This window comes from Bicyclus anynana, chromosome 22 (assembly GCF_947172395.1).
Source record: "Bicyclus anynana chromosome 22, ilBicAnyn1.1, whole genome shotgun sequence".
Taxonomy (NCBI): Eukaryota; Metazoa; Arthropoda; class Insecta; order Lepidoptera; family Nymphalidae; genus Bicyclus; species Bicyclus anynana.
In genome coordinates this window covers 296,221-316,060 of record NC_069104.1, presented here as the reverse complement: position 1 = coordinate 316,060, position 19,840 = coordinate 296,221, and the positions used below count along the sequence as shown (strand labels likewise).

At 40.2% G+C, this 19,840-nt stretch overlaps 1 protein-coding gene across 2 annotated transcripts in view; it reads right to left on the bottom strand.

Moving 5' to 3' along the window:
• The window catches only part of LOC112043838 (uncharacterized), a 29,785-nt gene that overhangs the window by 3,464 nt on the left and 6,481 nt on the right, over positions 1-19,840 (bottom strand). The window contains exons 1-2 of one of the 2 annotated variants that reach the window (XM_024079456.2): positions 13,374-13,878; positions 211-295 (exon numbers count right to left, since the gene is read on the bottom strand). In XM_024079456.2, the coding sequence (XP_023935224.2) occupies positions 211-295; positions 13,374-13,401 (113 nt within the window). In that variant the 5' untranslated portion in view covers positions 13,402-13,878. Of the gene's footprint in view, positions 1-210; positions 296-13,373; positions 13,879-19,840 lie in introns of those variants that run through there. The other variant, XM_024079455.2, reaches the window with a different exon arrangement.

The following is a 19,840-nucleotide window of genomic DNA, read 5'->3' as shown; positions in this document are numbered from 1 at the left end:
TCGATAGCAAGAATATAAGGAAATTTAACAATTGAAAAGCGAGGTGAAGGTCTATTGGAAGAAAATCAGACACTGACAATGTACCTAATTTATTTTTCCGACCGACTTCAAATCAAATATTTAAACTTATGCATTGGCATGTAAATTAGAGTGGCATATTTGTAGGGATGAAGTCAGTATATTTTCTGGACACAAATGACTTGAACTCACTTGGTGGTGGCGGCGGTGGTGGCGAGGGGCCGGCGCGGCGCGGGCGCAGCACACACGTCGCCGCACGCCGCGCGCCGCATCACTTCTGCAACAAGAACACTGCGGTTAGCACGTGCTACGGCCTTCGACCGTGAGCCTAGTGAGCCTAGTGAGAGCCTAGTGAGACACAACTCGTGAATAGTTAGACATATTGAGAGTCGTGCCCAGTGGATATTTCGGAGGGTGTGGGCTCGAATCCGGTCCAGGACATGCACCTCCATCTTTTCAGTTGTGTGCATTTTAAGAAATTAGATATCACGTGTCTCAAACGATGATGGAAAAACAAACTATTAGTAGCCTAACCCCTCACACCCTGAGAGTAGACTGAGCTCAGCAGTGAACCGAATTTGGGTGGATAATGATCATTGACAACCAGTAGCGGCTGACTTGAAATACGTCTCCCTCTTTCGACCCAACGCAACGAAGAAGTGAGCGACATTTTCGAATCCGCCGCTGTTGGCCGATAATTATCTTTCTTTTGCCCCGATATATGTCGTGGTGCACATCTTGGGCCTACTCAAGTGGATGTTGTGTTTTGTAAGCTAAAAACTATTATGTTACTAGCAATTTTATAGAAAAATTGCGAACACTGCGTGTTCTCTACAAAATAAGACGGGGACGTTTCAAGACACTTCCGCATTGATTCAAAGATAAATGATTACAGTTTGTTATTGAGAAAATGTTACTTTATAAATATAACCATCGTAATCCACAAAAATAAGACGTTACATAACAGCCAAAATCGGCTCAGTGCCGCTGAAAATGTCACCAGGAAGTACTTAATTGTATCTATACATAAGTAGCCATTTGGACGTTTCACAAGAAGGCCCGACTGAAACATCTGAGGTCATCCAATAATGAACGAGTGATAATAATTTTGTGTAACACATTTATTATGCTATTTTCCGCGAAACACTAACAAATCTGACACACCTAACTGCTCTCTACGAGATACATTAGGTATATCTATATTTCCCTCGTATACGGCAGTATTTTCATGAGATCTAGGTACTAAGACTCGATTAAGTTAGATTGTAGAAAAGTCTCTTTTCTGTTACAACTAGGTAGGTATAATACATCAGTTGCAACAGCAATGTTCTTTCTTCATATTCCTCATTAAACTTTTCTTTATTCCTTCGTTTAATTTAAGGAGGAGCGAAGGGAAGACCAGCTTGTTCTAAAATCTATATTTCAGTCCTAGAAAATAATGTTTTAGATCAATCTTATATTTTTAGGGAATTCTTTTCTACAATAAATATTCACTAGTATAGGAAAGAATGCTCTTGTCTGTCTTATGACTACTACTACTACACAGTAGACTTGTAATATGAAAAACTAAGTAGATATATACTAAATGCAACTTTATATAGGTATACAATTTTTATAAGCTCAGCTCAGAGCTTTGAGGCTTCGTTTCATTACGATCAGACGTAGAGATTTTATCTGATAAATAACGATTTCTGCGCAATGCTACCGGTACCTATCAAAACATGACTTACCCAACTAAATAGATTGTAGAGCAGTCCTTAGCGTCATCAAACAATTAACCAAATCTCGGCGCGGCCAAGTGTTGGCGCGGTATGCCGTCGAGCGTGTGCAACTGAAACTTGATCTGTTGTACCGTCCGCAGACCGAAATACTGTCGTACTGATGTCGCAACATAACACACACACTTTGTGTAACGTATTTATGTATTAACGGGTTTTTATCGTTACAATAGCGGACAAACGTTCACCAGTGCCCTTTAAAAGTTTTATTTATCTGCCTAAATAACCTCACATCACATTACATGGAGTTTGGTACTTATTTGGAAATAAATAAGAAACTTGGTTCCTAAACTTGCTTGTGATCTAGTACAAGTAAGTCGGAACCTTGTGCGTTTGGCTTAAATTAGATATTTAGATATTAGTTTGAGCCTTAGTTGAATATGAAAATTAAACTGAAACTAAAAAAGGTTGCAAAATCTCTACGAACCATAGGTGGCTATCAAACGGCATTTATGATACCTTATTATCTACTTCCTATGTAAAATATCGTTCTTATCTAGCCAAAGAACGTTGTAAATATTTCAAAAGTTACAGCTTAATTAATTCCATTAGCACTTCGCTGTGGCTACAGTAATTCGTCGGCCATCAGCCATCAATGATTTACTGCGACTCTGTCTCGCACACACGAGCGCGTGCGTGCGTGAACGTCCGTGACGCAAGCACGCACGCACGCACCGCTGTCCCGTTTAGCGAGATATTCTTATTGTCGCGAAAATGTTGATAGAAGAGGTAACTGATGCATCTTTAAAAAAATATGTATAAAACATCTATACTAATATTATAAAACTTAAGAGTTTGTTTATTTGATTGAACGCGCTAATCTCAGGAACTACTGGTCCGATTTGAGAAATTCTTTCAGTGTTAGATAGCCCATTTATCGATGAAGGCTATAGGCTATGTATTATCCTCGTATTCCTACAGGAACGGGAACCACGCGAGTAAAACCGCGCGGCGTCAGCTAGTACTTAATGCTAGTACTTAATGTAATTCAAGACTTAAAATATGGGGATGAAAATTTTACTAAAAAAATAAATCACAAAATTATCATGGTAATTGTTATATTACTGACTGACGACTCGATTGTCGCTAACGGCCCGTATCCGTGACGCACCCGCATGCAACGACATCTATCTCGTTCGCGATAGGTGTTATGTCGTATCAGCCGTATCAATGATACGAGGTTCCCGGACTACCCCTTGCGTGTGAAAGCACTTTGTTAAATGTAATCCACAATCTCACTTTATGGTGCTTCCCGAAAAAAAACATGAACGTAGAGTTTTCACCTTAAAAATGACAAAGTAAAAACCCCGTTTTTTCCCGGCATATGTACATATTATGTGCCTACGTTTAACCGTGCGTCTTATCCAATGTAGAAAAATAAAAGGTTAAGTCAATATTATATCATATGGTGTTTAGCATTTTTGTTTCTTTTGTGAGAAATCTTTGTCCATCATTTGGGCCCTCCAATTAATTTTGGGCCCCTCCAAGACACGCTACGCCACTGTGTTATACCTACCTTGTACTATTATGTATTCTGTGGTATATAAGTACATAATTTATCAATAAATGTTTCTTATCGCTTATCCCGCGGGTAAGTGTTTACCCTGTTCCGGTGTTTGCCCTCAAACACAACTATCCGATTAACAAGCGTACGAAGTTAATAATGTTTTATGTTCATAGCGGCTCATGCGTTTTGATTTACAAGCCATAACTGCTTAATTATAAAATCATTATTACAATTTATTACACATTCATTGATGGTGGTTGATCCAAATATGATTATAACGTACACGAAAATATAAGTAGGTACATAGAGTTATGAAAATAGAGACCATCAGGTAGTATCTAGTACTTAACAATCTGAGTAACAAAGCTTAACATACACTTATAGTCCTAAAGACTTTAAATGAAACCAGACACTGTCCGTCTGTTCCAATGTTTAAGCTTAGACGATTACGATATAGACTTGGACCGACGACTTAACGTGCTCTCCATAGCACCGGGGTGAACGTGTGACGCCCCTGGAGGAAGCAAATATACTGCCTATCCGAGGAATCATTAAGGACCTTCTGTGTCATGCTTACCCTACTTAAAAGTGTTGTCCACGTCACTGCATAGGCTATTTATATTTGTGTATGTATTCGGTATGTCACTTAATTCCTGAATTGATTCAGCCCGAAGCAATTCTAACAAAAACCAGTGTTCAAGATTTACATTGAAAGAAGTTGTGGATGGATAAATTCGTCAAAAAACCCGCACCTTATCGCGATTCGGGTTTTTATATTAATTATTTAACGTATCTCACAATTTTCACACTTGAATAGAAAACCCACTAAACATTACGTTATCTATTAATGTCAGAATATACCCGACTGGCGACTACTTTAATAATTCCCAATATTCAATAAACAATTTTTGTGTAATTCCTGTGACCGTTGACCCAAGCTGCACCTAATTAAATAAAGCTGATTGAGCTGACAAGTTTTATGGCATACTTAAATTAGAGTAAGTACCTAAATAACTGCTTTTAGTTTACCGGAAATCTAACAGGTAAGTTATACTTATTAGAACCATCGCACTTATTTGAACCATCCCACGTTAAACAAATATATGAAAAATCATTGACAACACGACAAAGTGACTTCATCCCCGTATCGTCTAATTGTCCCGATAACCAATGTGTTTGTTGAAGCAACAATTAGGACGTGTACCCACAAACAGCGAGTGATTTCACCGCTCCTTGCCGTCCGCCCACCGCTGCCAAATATGACCTATTTACAAAATAGCCGCGCTTTATACTGTAGTCTGTGTTTCCGTTTGTACATCAAACACGTTTCCTGATATAAATCAATACATATAACTTTTGTTTCTTTGAATCTCTTCCAAAAATATTTTTTTTTTTTTTTTTTATTCTTTACAAGTTAGCCCTTGACTACAATCTCACCTAATGGTAAGTGATGATGCAGTCTAAGATGGAAGCGGGCTAACTTGTTAGGAGGAGGATGAAAATCCACACCCCTTTCGGTTTCTACACGGCATCGTACCGGAACGCTAAATCGCTTGGCGGTACGTCTTTGCCGGTAGGGTGGTAACTAGCCACGGCCGAAGCCTCCCACCAGCCAGACCTGGACAAATTAAGAAAATCTCAATCTGCCCAGCCGGGGATCGAACCCAGGACCTCCGTCTTGTAAATCCACCGCGCATACCACTGCGCCACGGAGGCCGTCAAAATATAAATCAAAAGTTACTCTGTTATAGGTGCTGATTAAAATACTTTATCACAATGTTTTATTTTCACGACTCTTTACATCCTATCTACCTACTAAGTACCCAATGAAAAGATCGGCAACACTGTTCCCTCATATGTTTATTTCTCCTCATGGTTGTCAAACTAATAGCTTTTATATTCTGTCATAAGAAGTACCTATAGCTAGGTTTGATTGCAAATGATTTGTTGCTTTTATTTGTTTGTATGTAGGTAGGTAACGAAGAAAAATTATACTAAATATATGAAAATTAACAGACTCGAATATTGCTTTAAAATTAACTAAAAATGAGAAAATAATTATTATGATATAACATATTAAGAACCAAGATTTAGCTATTTCTAACTGAAAATAGAGAAACAGTTTACCTAATATTCTGAGAATACAAACTAAGTAACATGAAAATGAAAAGCTCAATGTTAACATTATTTTGTAGTTTGATCTCATTACGGATATAGGTAGATAATATCTTGCATAGAGTGAGTGGAACTTTAATATACCTATGTAGTTCCAACTCGTAATAATCGACGACGTTCCGTTGTCTTGACGAATTAAAATACACACGCAAATCGGTAGCACATAAATATAAAAAATATGAAAAACCTCCGCCTTCACAGTGCTGTAAAAAAAGTTCGACTTGTTTTGTGACCAAAATCGAACGTTCAAGTGTCGCCAATAAGGCTCGAGCGCATTGTTATGGAGTTTAATATAATAAAGGCGTAAAGGGAATGTTAATAGCGCCCTTATTTGGCGTATACGCGGAATGTAGTGATTCACTCACACAGGCCCGGCGCGGCGTAGGACGTAGGCCGTAGCCCGCGCACAGATCGCTGCCAATGCACGCTAAATAAATAATTTATCTCAACTCAAATAAGCCTAATTTGAAGCTGCTTTGATAAGTCAGAGGCTTAAAAATAAATGAACCATTTACTTATTGATTATTATTAATTTTCTTCTCAATTAAGCGAAAAGTTCGTGCTAGCAGTGGGCACGACAGAAGTTTATTCGTCTATTTCGTATTTTTCTCTTTTAGAATTTAATTTGATTCGTTAGGATTTTTTTCTCCCATAAGACTTGAATCTGGCCCTTCAATCATGAAGATATTAAGGCGTTTATATCAACTAACTAAGTACCTTGTCTTAATTTTGGAGATTTTAATAAATTAATAACAAAAGGACAAAGGGGCAAAGAAAAAAAATACATACAGCCGAACGTAGAACCTCCTCCTTTTTGGAAGTCGGTTAAAAAAATACCAAAATATGCAAACGGTGCATCTCAAAAGGGGGGGAGGGTTTAAGGGTGCACTTCGCTATGTGACATAATTAAATATTATAAAATATAGAACCTAATTGTGGCCCTAATGTGTATACTTGTAATATAATAATTAGCATAACAGTGAACTCGCCCTCCTCACAAAAACATCAAGTTTAAGAGGATGGCTATGAATAGAAAAAGGAGTAATTTCCAAAAATGCTCCGGTTTTGAGTGAAACGTAGTCGCAGCTTTGCGGAGCATACCGAAATTTTGTTGTACCTATATATTTACTAAATTTTCGAAAATTACATGTATTACGAAGGTCATTGATATGATAACCCATGCTATTTATGACATTTTTCTGATAATTGATGTTGTGGTAGAGCAAAACAGCGACAAGAACATTGCGGGAGACAATTTGTTGACAACGTCCATATTTGGACGACTCCGCTTGAACTCTAATGAGCAAGACAAATAAATTTCACCACGTTGTGTACACTGGGTTACACGACATGTACGGGAATGTTTTCACCTTGTGTGAAATTTCATCAAACGGTAAAAATAGTGTAATAGATACCTAGCAAGTCCTTATACCTATTATACACTTGTAGCTGTTTTATCTACTCGAGCCTGTAAGAGGCGAGGTGAAATGAATAATAAACAGGCGAATGATAGTGAAATTAGGCAAATTAAATTAACACCAATGCCACACATGTACAGGTGCAGGGCAGTGCATTGTGTGGGCTATAGCTTTAAGGCTCACTAGGTTAAGAACGTGACCTGCTAACGAATTTACTCTATTCCTGTAACTGACTGTATTGTAACTTTCATCTACATTTAATAGATGTTTTACATTACATAACATATCAATTAACAAAACATAACACAAAAGTTTTGTTGTATTACTCGTTAAACAAGGCAGATCAGATCAGTGCCGGATTATGTTTCCGTTTGGGCTCCCCTATTCTTGAGTAAACTCCAAATAATTAATTTTAAAAAATCATTAATCAAATCCATCAAAGTCAATTTAAAACGCGTTTTTTTTCTCTCGGTCGTCTGTAGACGGGACGGGATTCATGAAGCAATTGTTTAAATAGACTAATCCAGCACTGAGCCAGGTATGGACACTTTAGCAGAGGCGTCCTTCCCTATGGTGCAGGGGGTTGCACCCTGGCGCCGCGATCTCAGGGGCACCCAAGCGCCACTCGCGGCGCGGGTTATGATGGCAGGCCCGGGTATTAGAGGGTGCTAGGGTGATGATTGCACCCGGGCGCTACGTGAGCTGGAGACGCCTCTGCAGTGCACTGTAGCATTCGACACTATGTCCAGCTGGTCTATTTCCTACTTTGGTCTTTATTATCAACCATCCATCAAAATAAAAAACAAATCAATTGACAAAATGTCATCCGCATACCATGATACAAATTAAGAAATGTCATCCGGTGCTTACGGTGGATATCTAGTAGATGACACTTTGTTGTCCACTTCAATAGGTTGATAATAAAGACCAAAATAGTGAATAGACCAGCAGGTATCCGTCGGCGACATTTGTTTCTCAAATTCGGAGTGGAAAACGTCATTTTTATTGCTTTGTTATTAAGAGTTCTATGGTTACAAACTTAGCCATAAGATGAGGCGATTTGCTGGTTCCGTCAACATAAAGTGTATAAAATATGTAATTGCTTCTAAGTTTAAGTAGGTAGGTATGCAACTCAACGTCGTCGTCGGACTGTGTACTTATGACAACATCAGCAAGTTAGCTCATCACTGCATACAACAATTAGTTATGACATAGATACCTACCTATTAACTGGATTTGTTTACCTTCGTAGTCCAGTTGGAAATCCCTTGCTTTAATAGTAGATACATTATGATACAAGTGTGGAGTTGAAAATTACAGCCGAGGCGAAATTGCTAGCCCGAGACGTAGGCGAGAACGTGCACGATATTGAATTTGGTGAAACAAGAGAAATGGTTTTTACGAGCAAATGTGTTTTAAGAAATTAAGAATGTGTTTTATGAATGTTTTAGATTTTTTCTTTTAGGAAGAAAAAAATGTATGAATTCGAGCGGTTGTATGAAGTAGCACAGACTCCAGCATCTCCTCTCACGGGATAATATTGATAACAATGATATTTTGTACTACAGATAGGGCATTAGTGCATCAAAACTGAGGCGGACAAATGTGCATAATTGTCTTAATTTCATTTAGTCGCTTATTAAACAGCTAAAAGTTATTTAAACATATAATATCTATATAGTCTACAATTTCGAGTTGTGTATGTTTAGGAAGTGTAAAATCTATATAAACATAAATATATAATATAAGTAAACAAAAAATTAAGAATGTGTCATTCAAGTTGCTATATTCGGATCACATTTTGCGGTGATTTTGTAGGCACGCCACATCTATAGTATAAAATAATCATTGATTGATAACCTCTTTATTAATGGCAAGTGCTTACAGACGTATGTTTGTAACCGTTATCAGTTATCACATTGAGTATATACTCGTAGAACAGATAACTGCAGTGCTGTCAGAGAATAATCATTGTAATTAAATTATTAATTGTAACTTATCGACTGCGATTATATTATGCCGCGTGTTTACTTGTTTATGGACTAGTAAACAAATCTAGTAGGTTCCTACCTAAGTATAAAGCTGCTTGTTATTGTATTGTCGATTATTGTAAAAAATGGTGGAGCGCTGTTACTACCTTATGTACCTAATCAATACCTACTTATAATAAATCTGTAGAGAGGTCAATTCTGTACATGAAATATATTTCCAAAATACGAGTAACAATCAGGGGGTGATTAGTGATCGATACTGATGCCAAAAATGCAATCAGTAAAATTTTTGTATGTCTGTAATCTGTATGTTCGTTATAAAAACAATAACTACTCGACGGATTTTAACGAAACTTGCTACAATTATTCTTCATACTCCTGCAGGGCTAGCACGGGCAAGGGAGAAATTTATCCACGGGGAGAGGACAAAACGTTTATCCCCCACACTCGTTTTATCCACTCACCGCGCATGGGCACGCCGGTGGATATAATATCCCCGGTGGATAAACGGAGGGAAAGACTTGTCAACCCATTTGTATATATCTTACTAGCGGACGCCCGCGACTTCGTCTGCGTAAAATTCGATGTCAATTTTACTACTACCCCCTAACCTAACCTAACCTACCCCTACACTACCCCTACCCTATCACTACCCCAACCCTACCACTGCCCCAACCCTACCCCTACCCTACCCCTACCTTACCTATACCCTACCCCAATCCTACCCGTACCCTCCCCGTACCCTATCCCTTTCCTACCCCTATCCCACCCGTACCCCTATCTCACGCCTATCCTACCCCTACCCTGCCACTTCCCTATCCTACCCGTACCTCTACCCTACCTCTACCCCGACCCTACCACTACCCTAAACCCGGCCCTAAACCTACCCTACCCCTACACTACCCCTACGCTTTCCTACCCGTACCCTAACCTACCCTGTAACTTCTCTATCTTACTCCTACCCTTAGCAAAATCGGTCCAGTCCTTCAAGAGTGGTGGTATGACCAAGAGAAATAGAGACTTCTATGCTAATAATATAAAGAGGTAAAGTTCGTGTGGTTGTAGGAGGTAATCTCTGGATCTACTGGACCGATTTGGAAAATTGTTTTACCAATAGAAAGCTACGTTATTTGCGAGTGTCCAAGGCTATGTTTGATCCCCATATTCACACGGGAACGGGAACTACGTAAATGAATTACCTGAACCTGGTCCTGGACCTAAACAAAGAAAGTACGACGTATCTAAACTATAAATTAAAACTTAAAGTAATTAAAGTATGTCTCTAATCTCTATTAAATAGAGATTAGAGACATATTATTTAGAAATAGAGTCTATTTCTAAATCTAAAAAGCAAATACGTAAATAGTTAATAGACAGAGTCAGACAAACAGTACCTAGCTAACTTTAACTATCTACGTGGTACGTGCCTAGAAGTAGAACATAATCATTAACAATTAACATCGACTTGCCAAAATCTCAGTTAATTTTTCACCACCAACACCAATGTATGAACATTCAATTTCGATCATCATGTAGTCGGCATAAATCTCCCTAGCGCCGTACAAAAATATGGTGTTTTTGCTCAACGCCATCTATTGGTAAATGGATAAAACGCCTACATAGAGTTTAGTAACCAAAAATGCTGATCCCTATAAAATACGTAGAAACCTATAGAAGAAGGTTCAACTTAATTTGGCGGTTGGCGCTTAAACATAAGCGGCATTCCGCCTTTTAGAAATTTTGTATTATCTCCGAAACTATTTAACTAATTAACATACTATAAAGGGCAAATCTTATCTCCATAACATCCTTGTGATTATTAAATAAATTATTTTGATAAGTATTTAAGTTAAGTAGCATAAATAATGACGCAAACCTAAGTATATAAAATTAATAATTTTTAAAACACAAAAGGTACTATATCTGCTAATGTATAGAAGATAGGTATATGGTGTCGCGGACTTTTTTGTAGAACTTTTAAAGATACATAAAGCCTCCATACATTAATTTCAATTTTACACAATGGTTGAGGCAGCGCATGCGAATAAGTCTGCCTAAGAGGATTTTCGGTCCGACCTGTATGACAAAAACTGTGATAACTCGGCTAATATATATGATACCAATATAAAATATAGCCTATAGCACTCCCCGATAATGTAGCATTCTACTGGTGAAAGAATTTTTAAAATCGGACCAGTAGTTCCGAAGATTACCCCATTTAAAAAATGTGACAAACTTACAAACTTACAAACTTTACCTCTTTATAATATTAGTATAGATAAATTGGCATTAGGTATATTAATAGTCCGAAATAAACGTAAATTTGATAATATTTGGTTATTTTGTGCATATTATTTATCTGTTTTCTGTTGGCATTGTTTTGTTTGGTGATTGTTTTTTGCGGTGGTTTGTAGTAGGTATCTATAGTATCTATCATACTAGCGGAGCCGGTCAAGCTTCGTTGTGACATAAGTGCACTTATTCTCTATCCCTACTCTACCCTTCTTTACCTCTACCCCTACCCTACCCCTGCCCTACCCCTGCCCTACCCCTACCCTACCCCTGCCCTACCCCTGCCCTACCCCTGCCCTACCCCTGCCCTACCCCTGCCCTACCCTACCCCTACCCTACCCCTACCCTACCTCACCACTACCCCACCCCTACCCTACCCCACCCCTACCCCACCCTACCTCTACCCTACCCCCCTACCCCCCCCCCTACCCCCCTACCCCACCCCTACACCCCGCCTAACCCCCCCCCCCCCCCTCCACCCTACCCCACCCCTACCCTACCCCACCCCTACCCCACCCTACCTCTATCCTACCCCCCTACCCCCCCCCTACCCCCCTACCCCACCCCTACACCCCGCCTACCCCCCCCCCCCCCCTCCACCCTACCCCCCCACCCCACCCCTACACAACCCCTACCCCCTACCCCCTCCTAACCCCCCCCCCCCCCCTACCCCACCACTACCCCACCCCTACCCTACCTCTACCCTACCCCACCCCTACACAACCCCTACCCCACCCCTACCCCCCCTACCCTACCCCTACCCTACCCCTACCCTACCCCTACCCCACCCCATATTGCGAAGCAATTGTTAAAGACCAAAACATGCGAGACATAATTGTTTTTTTAAGTAAAGTTTTATCCCCACATCAACTTCACAGGGATAAATTTATCGCGTTTAAATGTCAAAAGTCCCAAAGTATATCATTTTATCCACTCCATATGCCATAGTCGAGGAAAAGATCTCCACGCGTAATGTCAATCGGGGATTAATTTGTCTTTCCCTTGTGGCCATGCTATGACGGGTGGATTTATATCCTTAGTCAGTGGATATAATGGGTGGATAAAAATTTTATCCCTTGCCCATGCTAGCCCGGCTGGGCAGGTAATAGTATACCTACTTTTCACCACGCTACGATCAATAGGAGCAGAGCAGTGAAGGGAAATGTTGGGAAAACGGGAGAAGTTACTCCATTTTTACAGCGATACTACTCATATGGGCTGGATTAAAGAGGTCTAAGGGCGGACGAAGTCACGGGCTAGTAATTAATATATTTTTACTTAAACAAAATAAAAACAAACACTTCTTCATAGATAGCGTTACTTGTTTTGATAAGGAAAGAAACGAACTAAATTTAATTCAAAAGACCACTATCTATAACAAAAAATTTGAACTTTTACAAAAGCACTATTTTGACATTTTGTGCGCCTTTGATGATGACTCGTCAACGGCTATCAAGTAACAGAAATGTTACACAATGATACCGATTTACACATTAGCAAGTTCTGATTAATCACACGACATTGCGGTATATTATTCCAGCTTGAGTTCCGATGTTCTCGTCTTCTTTTTTTCTACAATCTCTGGTAGCAGTACTTTTAGCTAGAGCATTCTAAATTCATGCAATTATGTAGTTACAGAAGTCTTAGGGTCTGCTTCCATCACGTCCTGTTAAATGTCGAGTAGCTAACTGATTACCAAATTTTGTTTTTGTCAATTGACATAAACTTTATAGATTCTATCCCTTATTCAGAAGGTGGTGAGACCGGCCTTTAAACTTAAATAAATGAGGGTACAAATAATTGCCTTTCTAAGATGTGTTGCTTTATCTCGTAACTGTCCAGAGGATGTGAAATTCAAATTCTCGTTTCATATGCATATATAGCTCAACATTCAGTGGATAGCTGAAATCGTCATTCAATTTGCACCCCACCCGGTGACCTACTGTGAAATGTACGTCTATGAGAATTTATCTATGAACGAGAGGAAATTATTTGCTTTTCTTTTAAACATACCTAAATGTGCTTTTAAAAAATTGAAGCCTAGTTTTATCATGCATTTCCATTTATGATTTGCGATTTGCATAGGTAAGGTGATATTACGATTCGTTGCTACAGATTATAATGGGCTCTACCATAGAGTTGATTCTTCGATATTTGGTTACGTATTAACAGAACACTCAGAAAACATAGTCACCTCCGGCTTCGGGGAGCATTTGCGACATCCAAACTGGCTGAGGCACAATCACAGGGAGTCACTGAACACGGTTCGGGGCACGGGCACTAGTGGGCACTGCGGGGCACTGGGCACTGTCGCGGGCACTGCACAGTCGCGCGCGGGCACGTGAGAGACGACGGAGCTGCACCGCTGCATGTGTCGCGGAGCGCTCGCCCCGCACCGGCTCGTCTAAATACAGACAACGCGGCCGAGTCCAAAATCGCTCGTATTGCTTTACGGCCTAAATTTAGAGGCCGCCGGCTACAGAAATAAATGCGTTTTTACGTGTTTTCCACGAGCATTAGACGCGAATAGGAGCTCGCGGGCTAGAGCCGCGCCGGCGCGCGCGAAACTCGAGATTCGTGCCGTATTTGGCAGCGCCCGACGGTTTTGGGTATTTAGTTTCGCCGAAGACGCCTCGCGCTAATTCGAGCATTCGGCGGGATGCGATATCGTGCCTTATACGGCAACCGATTCACGCGTACGGGACCGCGCGTGGAGCGACGCGTATTTATAGAATGCACTAACTACACTCGCTGACGCCGTCGATGGTGATTCATTCCTAGCTTGCACTCAGCTCAGGGGGTTGCATCGCCACCACATCCGTATCTACAATAAACTTTCTACTTATATCTATTTACAATTTTATGGAAATTTGCGACTTTTTACGTAAATGCTAAATTATATAATTAGCATTCCACTATTAAAACCAAATGTATCTAATACACGATTATGGGGTATTAAGGCTTCCAGTCCACCGAAGCGGAGCGAGACAGCGGAGTCAAGAAACGGAGAAATATTAACCAATAGTATTGCACAAAATCGCCGGTCCTCATAAGTGGACAGGGACTTGCTAGCTAGTTTAAAAATTCATATCAAACCGGTAAGCGGAGCGGGGAAACGGAGCGAGGAATCACGCATTACTTTCTCACTTCGCTCCGCAGCCTCGCTCCTCTCCGATGGACAGACACAGTACCTACGCAACTCCGCTCCGCATTAATCCGTTTCTCCGCTACGCTCACTCGCTCCGCTTTGGTGGACAGGCAGCCTAACATTTGATTAGCCAAAGTTATTTGCGAGATTGTAGGGTTTGAGTTCTATCCGTTGAAATATATTCACATCCCTGTGGGCAACCAATTTTCACAAACTTGTCTAATTAAATTATTAAGGTCCCTAGCGAAAGGTCGCCGCGAAGCTAACGGTCTAGTGACTGGAAACAAATAAGTATAAAAATATCCTTCAGAAAATATAAAAAAAAATAGGCACGTCTTATACCTACTTGGACAATGGACGATCTGAGGCCTTGGAGTCTGTTAGCTTCCAAATCACCACAATCAAAACTCCATATTGGCTACCGTACCTAATTACCAATGGTAGGACTCTCAGGAACCCTCGGTAGTCCAACTCCGAGTAAACAATCTAATTCTCAAAAGATTCAATTTTTGTAGTCAGTTTCTTAATTTGATGACATCGAAAAATTAAACTTTAAGGGGCTCTGCAAAGGGTTGCCACGAAGCTAAGAGTCTAGCGACTGAGGACCATGATTAGAAATTATACCGAAGAAAACATATATACACTACAATTTATACTTGGAAAATTAGTTTTATGGTTCACCATTAAAACCTGCTGTAAGGGCCAGGCTAAGACCTCCCAAACCCACCACGATATTGTCCATAATATTGTCTACCGTACTGAGTACGGTACTCACCTACTCGTATGGTAGGACCGTATGCTGACAAATAATATTATTTTACTACAGGTTATGGATGCTACCTAAACTGCAGTGGCGCTAACATGCAAAAAAAAGACAAAATACCGACCAATAGCAACGGTAGTTCCCAGTCCCATCTCTTTGGTCCCAACGCAATGGAAGAGATAGCGTATATTATATTTGGTTATTTCTCTTGACGAGATTATCGCGTTAGTCGCATGTTGGCGCCACTGGTGACGCTACTGAAGTCCCATTAAAGGAGCTTAAGGCACGATCGCGTAAAAAAACTTTCAGCTTTTCTTCGGAAAAAAAACTTCGGAGGTCTGTCGCAATCATTTATTGTGAATAGATAAAAATCGCAGTGACACGTCGCTAATGTCATTATCTGTAATGTGTAGTTGGCCAACGACTTGCGCCTTTCACCCGCCGGGGGCGGGGCTCACCACTCCCCCGCACACTGCTCCGGATCGCATTACTAACGAGGTAACTAGACCTAATTAAATGATATGTAAGTATTTGTATTGTTCTGCCCTCTTCTTTACTTCGGCGATAGAGGGTCAGATACACAGTGCTGTTGGCGTAGCGTGCGTAGAGATGTGCGATGACAAAAATATCGAGATCGCGCCAATAACCAATATTCTGATACAATTTTCACTGCGCTCCCTCTGGCACCAGCGATAGATCAGTAATATAACTAAATATATTTTTTTACAGTTATGATTTCTTTGTTGTATAAAGTTTTCAGTTAGGTAGATACCTGCTCAGCTCTCTTTCTTCTCCTTAGTCTTCGAACAGTGAGCGTTGCCAGTGATGGTCCGAAACTTGGTCGCTAACTATGAGCCTCATAAGAAGGCTCACTTAGCGGGTGATGAAACGAGCTATGCTCGAAGTATTTCTGTATGATCGAATGTGAAATGAGGAAATCCGCAGAAGAACTATAAATTTAGGAGTCGCAAATCTTAAGTGGCAATCGGAGAGGCATACAGTTTGAAGAGCTGATGGACGTTGGAGTCCAAAGGTTGGAGAGGCTACATGCACCAGAGAGTTCAGTGTTGGTCTACTGTCCGTCAGTGGACTAATGATATGAAGCGAGTCGCAGGAAATCGCTGGATGCAGTCTGTTCAGATTACCTTAGTGTTTTGAAGTTGTTACAAAAGGCCAAGGCATGTTCTAGGACCTTCATCGGTTGATATGATAATGGCTGATGAACTAAGCATTTGCGAAATAAGTACCAATCTATTTTTTTTTATTAAGTATGTAGGAACGAATAGGTAGCGCCCTTACTACATGGCACAATACATACAATACAATTAAAAGATCAAGCTTAGTTGAATAACACGAGAGTCATCGATAAAAACCTACCCAATTGTTCTCAATTGAAAACGTTTTTCTATAAATCTTTCTGAATGTTATGAACCAGTGACAAATGAATCAATGGGTGCATTGTCCATTGAATCCCACTCGTCATGTCATGTCGTGAATCAGGAGTGCAGTTTTTGTGGCAGGTCGTCGGCTTGTCGCGCGACGCGGCGGCACATAATGAGCGGCTAATGAACAGATAACGCGGTGCCGCCTGTCGCGGGCCGCAGACCGCGCGGGGGATACGACGCAGGGGTGCGCAACACTTGCAGCAGTATTGTGGTTTTCTGTCAAATCCCTATCTTACAGCTGTCCAGATCAACGGCTAGACCGTACCTCCGCGCTGGATATTAGCCACATGGGGGTGGTAAGTATAAACTACGGCTAACAAGGTTAGAGAAAGATATAAGAAGATGTATAGGGACGCGTCCCGGGGACGATCGCCGGGGCACGTCTGGAGCTGACGCTGGACGTGCCAGCATTCAATCCGTTAGTCTGCTCATTACTCAGCAGACGAGTGGTAGTCGGGGAATCTGAAAATAGTAAAGCTGACCAACGGGCGGGCGGATGATAGTCTGCAGACCAAGGCTTCGCCCATACGGTTCATACGTATTCATACGGTTTATACGTATTGACCACAGATAAGGTACTTGACGTGAGTGACGATAAAAGAAGAAATGTTAGAATAGAACTAATATTTTGCTTAGGAATAGAAGCATAAGGAGAAATAAGTCACATAAGGAAATAAATGTTCTTTTTCTTACAAATCACAGAAAAGAGTGCTTATTGCAACTGACTTTTGGGTCGTGAAAAAAAAAACGTCTTTACCATATAATATTTTTTATGTATTGAAATCCATACAAAAAAATTACAAATACACTGCAAAAGTTCATATATTGTCTTATCTTATCAAATTTTACAAATCGTTCAATAAAATGTTTGCGATCCCTGTAAATCGTCAAAGTAGCGCGCGGCGCGTGGGCCCGCCATCCGTCAGCTGGGCCCTACTTGGGCACTGTATGGGCACGCCTCATTGAGCGCACTAACCGCTTAATATACGAGCCCACATCGATACAATGACTGCTATCTCCTCATCTCTCATTATAATTAACTTACTTTTTGCAATCTTTATAAGGAGACTAAATATCTGCTTCTAATACACAAATGCTCGCCCACTGGATGAATTTCTATGATAATCATTTTAATGCAATACCATTTATGTATTTGCATATTTCCAACCTGCTATGATTTACTTAGACTGCATTTCTATACTTATAGATCAAGTTAGATTGCAGTCAAGTTATAATTTATTGTTAAAAAAGTGACATTTTTGCATCTAGTCTTCAGTGCAACAGCTTGCGCGCTGGACAGCCACAAAACATAACATTCATAAGCAAGAGGGACCTTTATGGCTTTCAGAAGTACAGCGAGACGTCGTGAAAAATGGCATCCCTTTGTTGTCGACGTCCGTTTTGCGTCTATGTTTCTAATCAGAACTGCTTAGATGTGGAATGTCCTTCTGGTGTCTGTGCTTCCTAACACGTACAATTTGTGCACCTTCAAGGCAAGAGTGAACAGGCATCTTCTAGGCAAGCGCGCTTCATATGAGACCTCATCATTTCTTTCCATCAGGCATAATTATATTCGAGCGCAAGAATATACCTACAACATAAAAATAAAAAAGGAAGGAGGTAAATTAAGATTGTAAGATTCATAATCGACCTTTTTTAACCGCTCACTACGGAGCCAGAGGGATATAGAACATAGACCCACCACACTGCTTCAATGCAGACTTTTAAGATCTTCAGATTTTAATGGTAATCCGGGTCCAACGACTTATCGTGCTGTCTGGAGTGTACCATCACCAAGTTTCCCAAGATTGTTCGTCCTACTTCATCAACAGCCGATGGACGTCCGCTGCTGGACGTAGGCCTCTTGCATACAGTTCCGAACACAACGACACGAACGGTCTTGAACTGCAGCATCCAGCGGCTCTCTGCAGCCCGCTTGATGTCCTCGATCTACTTACCTATGTATAAATACTAGCATTACAATAAAACGTATCTGTAGAAGTCAATATTCAACCGAGCTGATTTTATTATGTATTTGGTACATCCAATCTGATAAGACTTCACGACAATTCTTGCGAATAAATAAAAAACTAATGAAACAACCTAATGATCGCCGACAATAATCACTTAGCGAGCCGCACGACACTTTCCTTGTAGGGCAAGTTTTTGTTGCGCGCAGCACGTGGGTGCTCGCCCGCGCACGAGCTGTATAAACTTATAAACTTATCGTTGATGTGTATTGATGGCTAACTCGACTGTTGTTGATAGTTCGGAATTAACGTTGATCAAATACCGTACAACAACAAACAACTAATTACAGTATCAATAATTATAATGTATCCTGATGTTTTTGCATGCTTTTCACCTCCAACTTTTCAGTTAGGTATGGGCATTTATGAAATTAAATATCGCGTGTCTCAAACGGTGAAGGTTAAACATCGGGAGGAAACTGCATACCTGAGAATTTTCATTATTCTCCAAATGTGTGAAGTCTGCCAATCCGCATTATGCCAGCGTGATGGACTATTAACCTAACTCCTCTCATTTATTAAAGGAGACTCATGTTCGACAGTGAGATGAACTATAATAAAGCTGGAAAAAAAGTAGATATCTAGATATAGAGTTAGAAAAGTATATAGTTTTAGATATCAAAGTATCCCAAAGTGGTCCTGATACGTTTCAATTCGATACCGGAGTTTCTCCAGGAATTAGTAACAGTAAAAATAATAGCTACATTTTTAAATATTCCACTTTACAATTCTACATTCTAGACTGGGTGGCACCTAATTAATTGTTTCTTTCGCACCAACTGATTCATCTCTATATTGTCGAATTGAGGCGATAAGGCGTGCTTATTAAGTTAGTCTTTTGACTAAAAAATACAATAACCTTATTTTTTATTGCGAGAAATTTATTTTAAAACTCAAATGTAACATCTGATAATTAGTAATTTAAAGAAGAACGTATGCTTTGGGCTATGGTCTTCAAAACGAAAAAGTTCCTGCGAGCTACAGAGCAAAATTAGCAAAAGTGACCTTACCTAAGATCGTAATGTTTAGAAGTCCCTGCAAAAGATATTTCACATCAATATCCATCGATTGAGATGACGAAACCAAATGTTAAAGAAAGAAAGTTTTAAGTTTTTAAAAGGCGATCTATATAAAACATGGAGAAGTCACAAATATAAGGTACCCACCATAACACTGAAGGGTCGGTTATGGTCATAATGCCCCATAAACAATAAGGCTTTGCGAGTTAATATAATAACATGAGCAGCCGAGATGGGCCGCGTGGGAGAGCGCTTT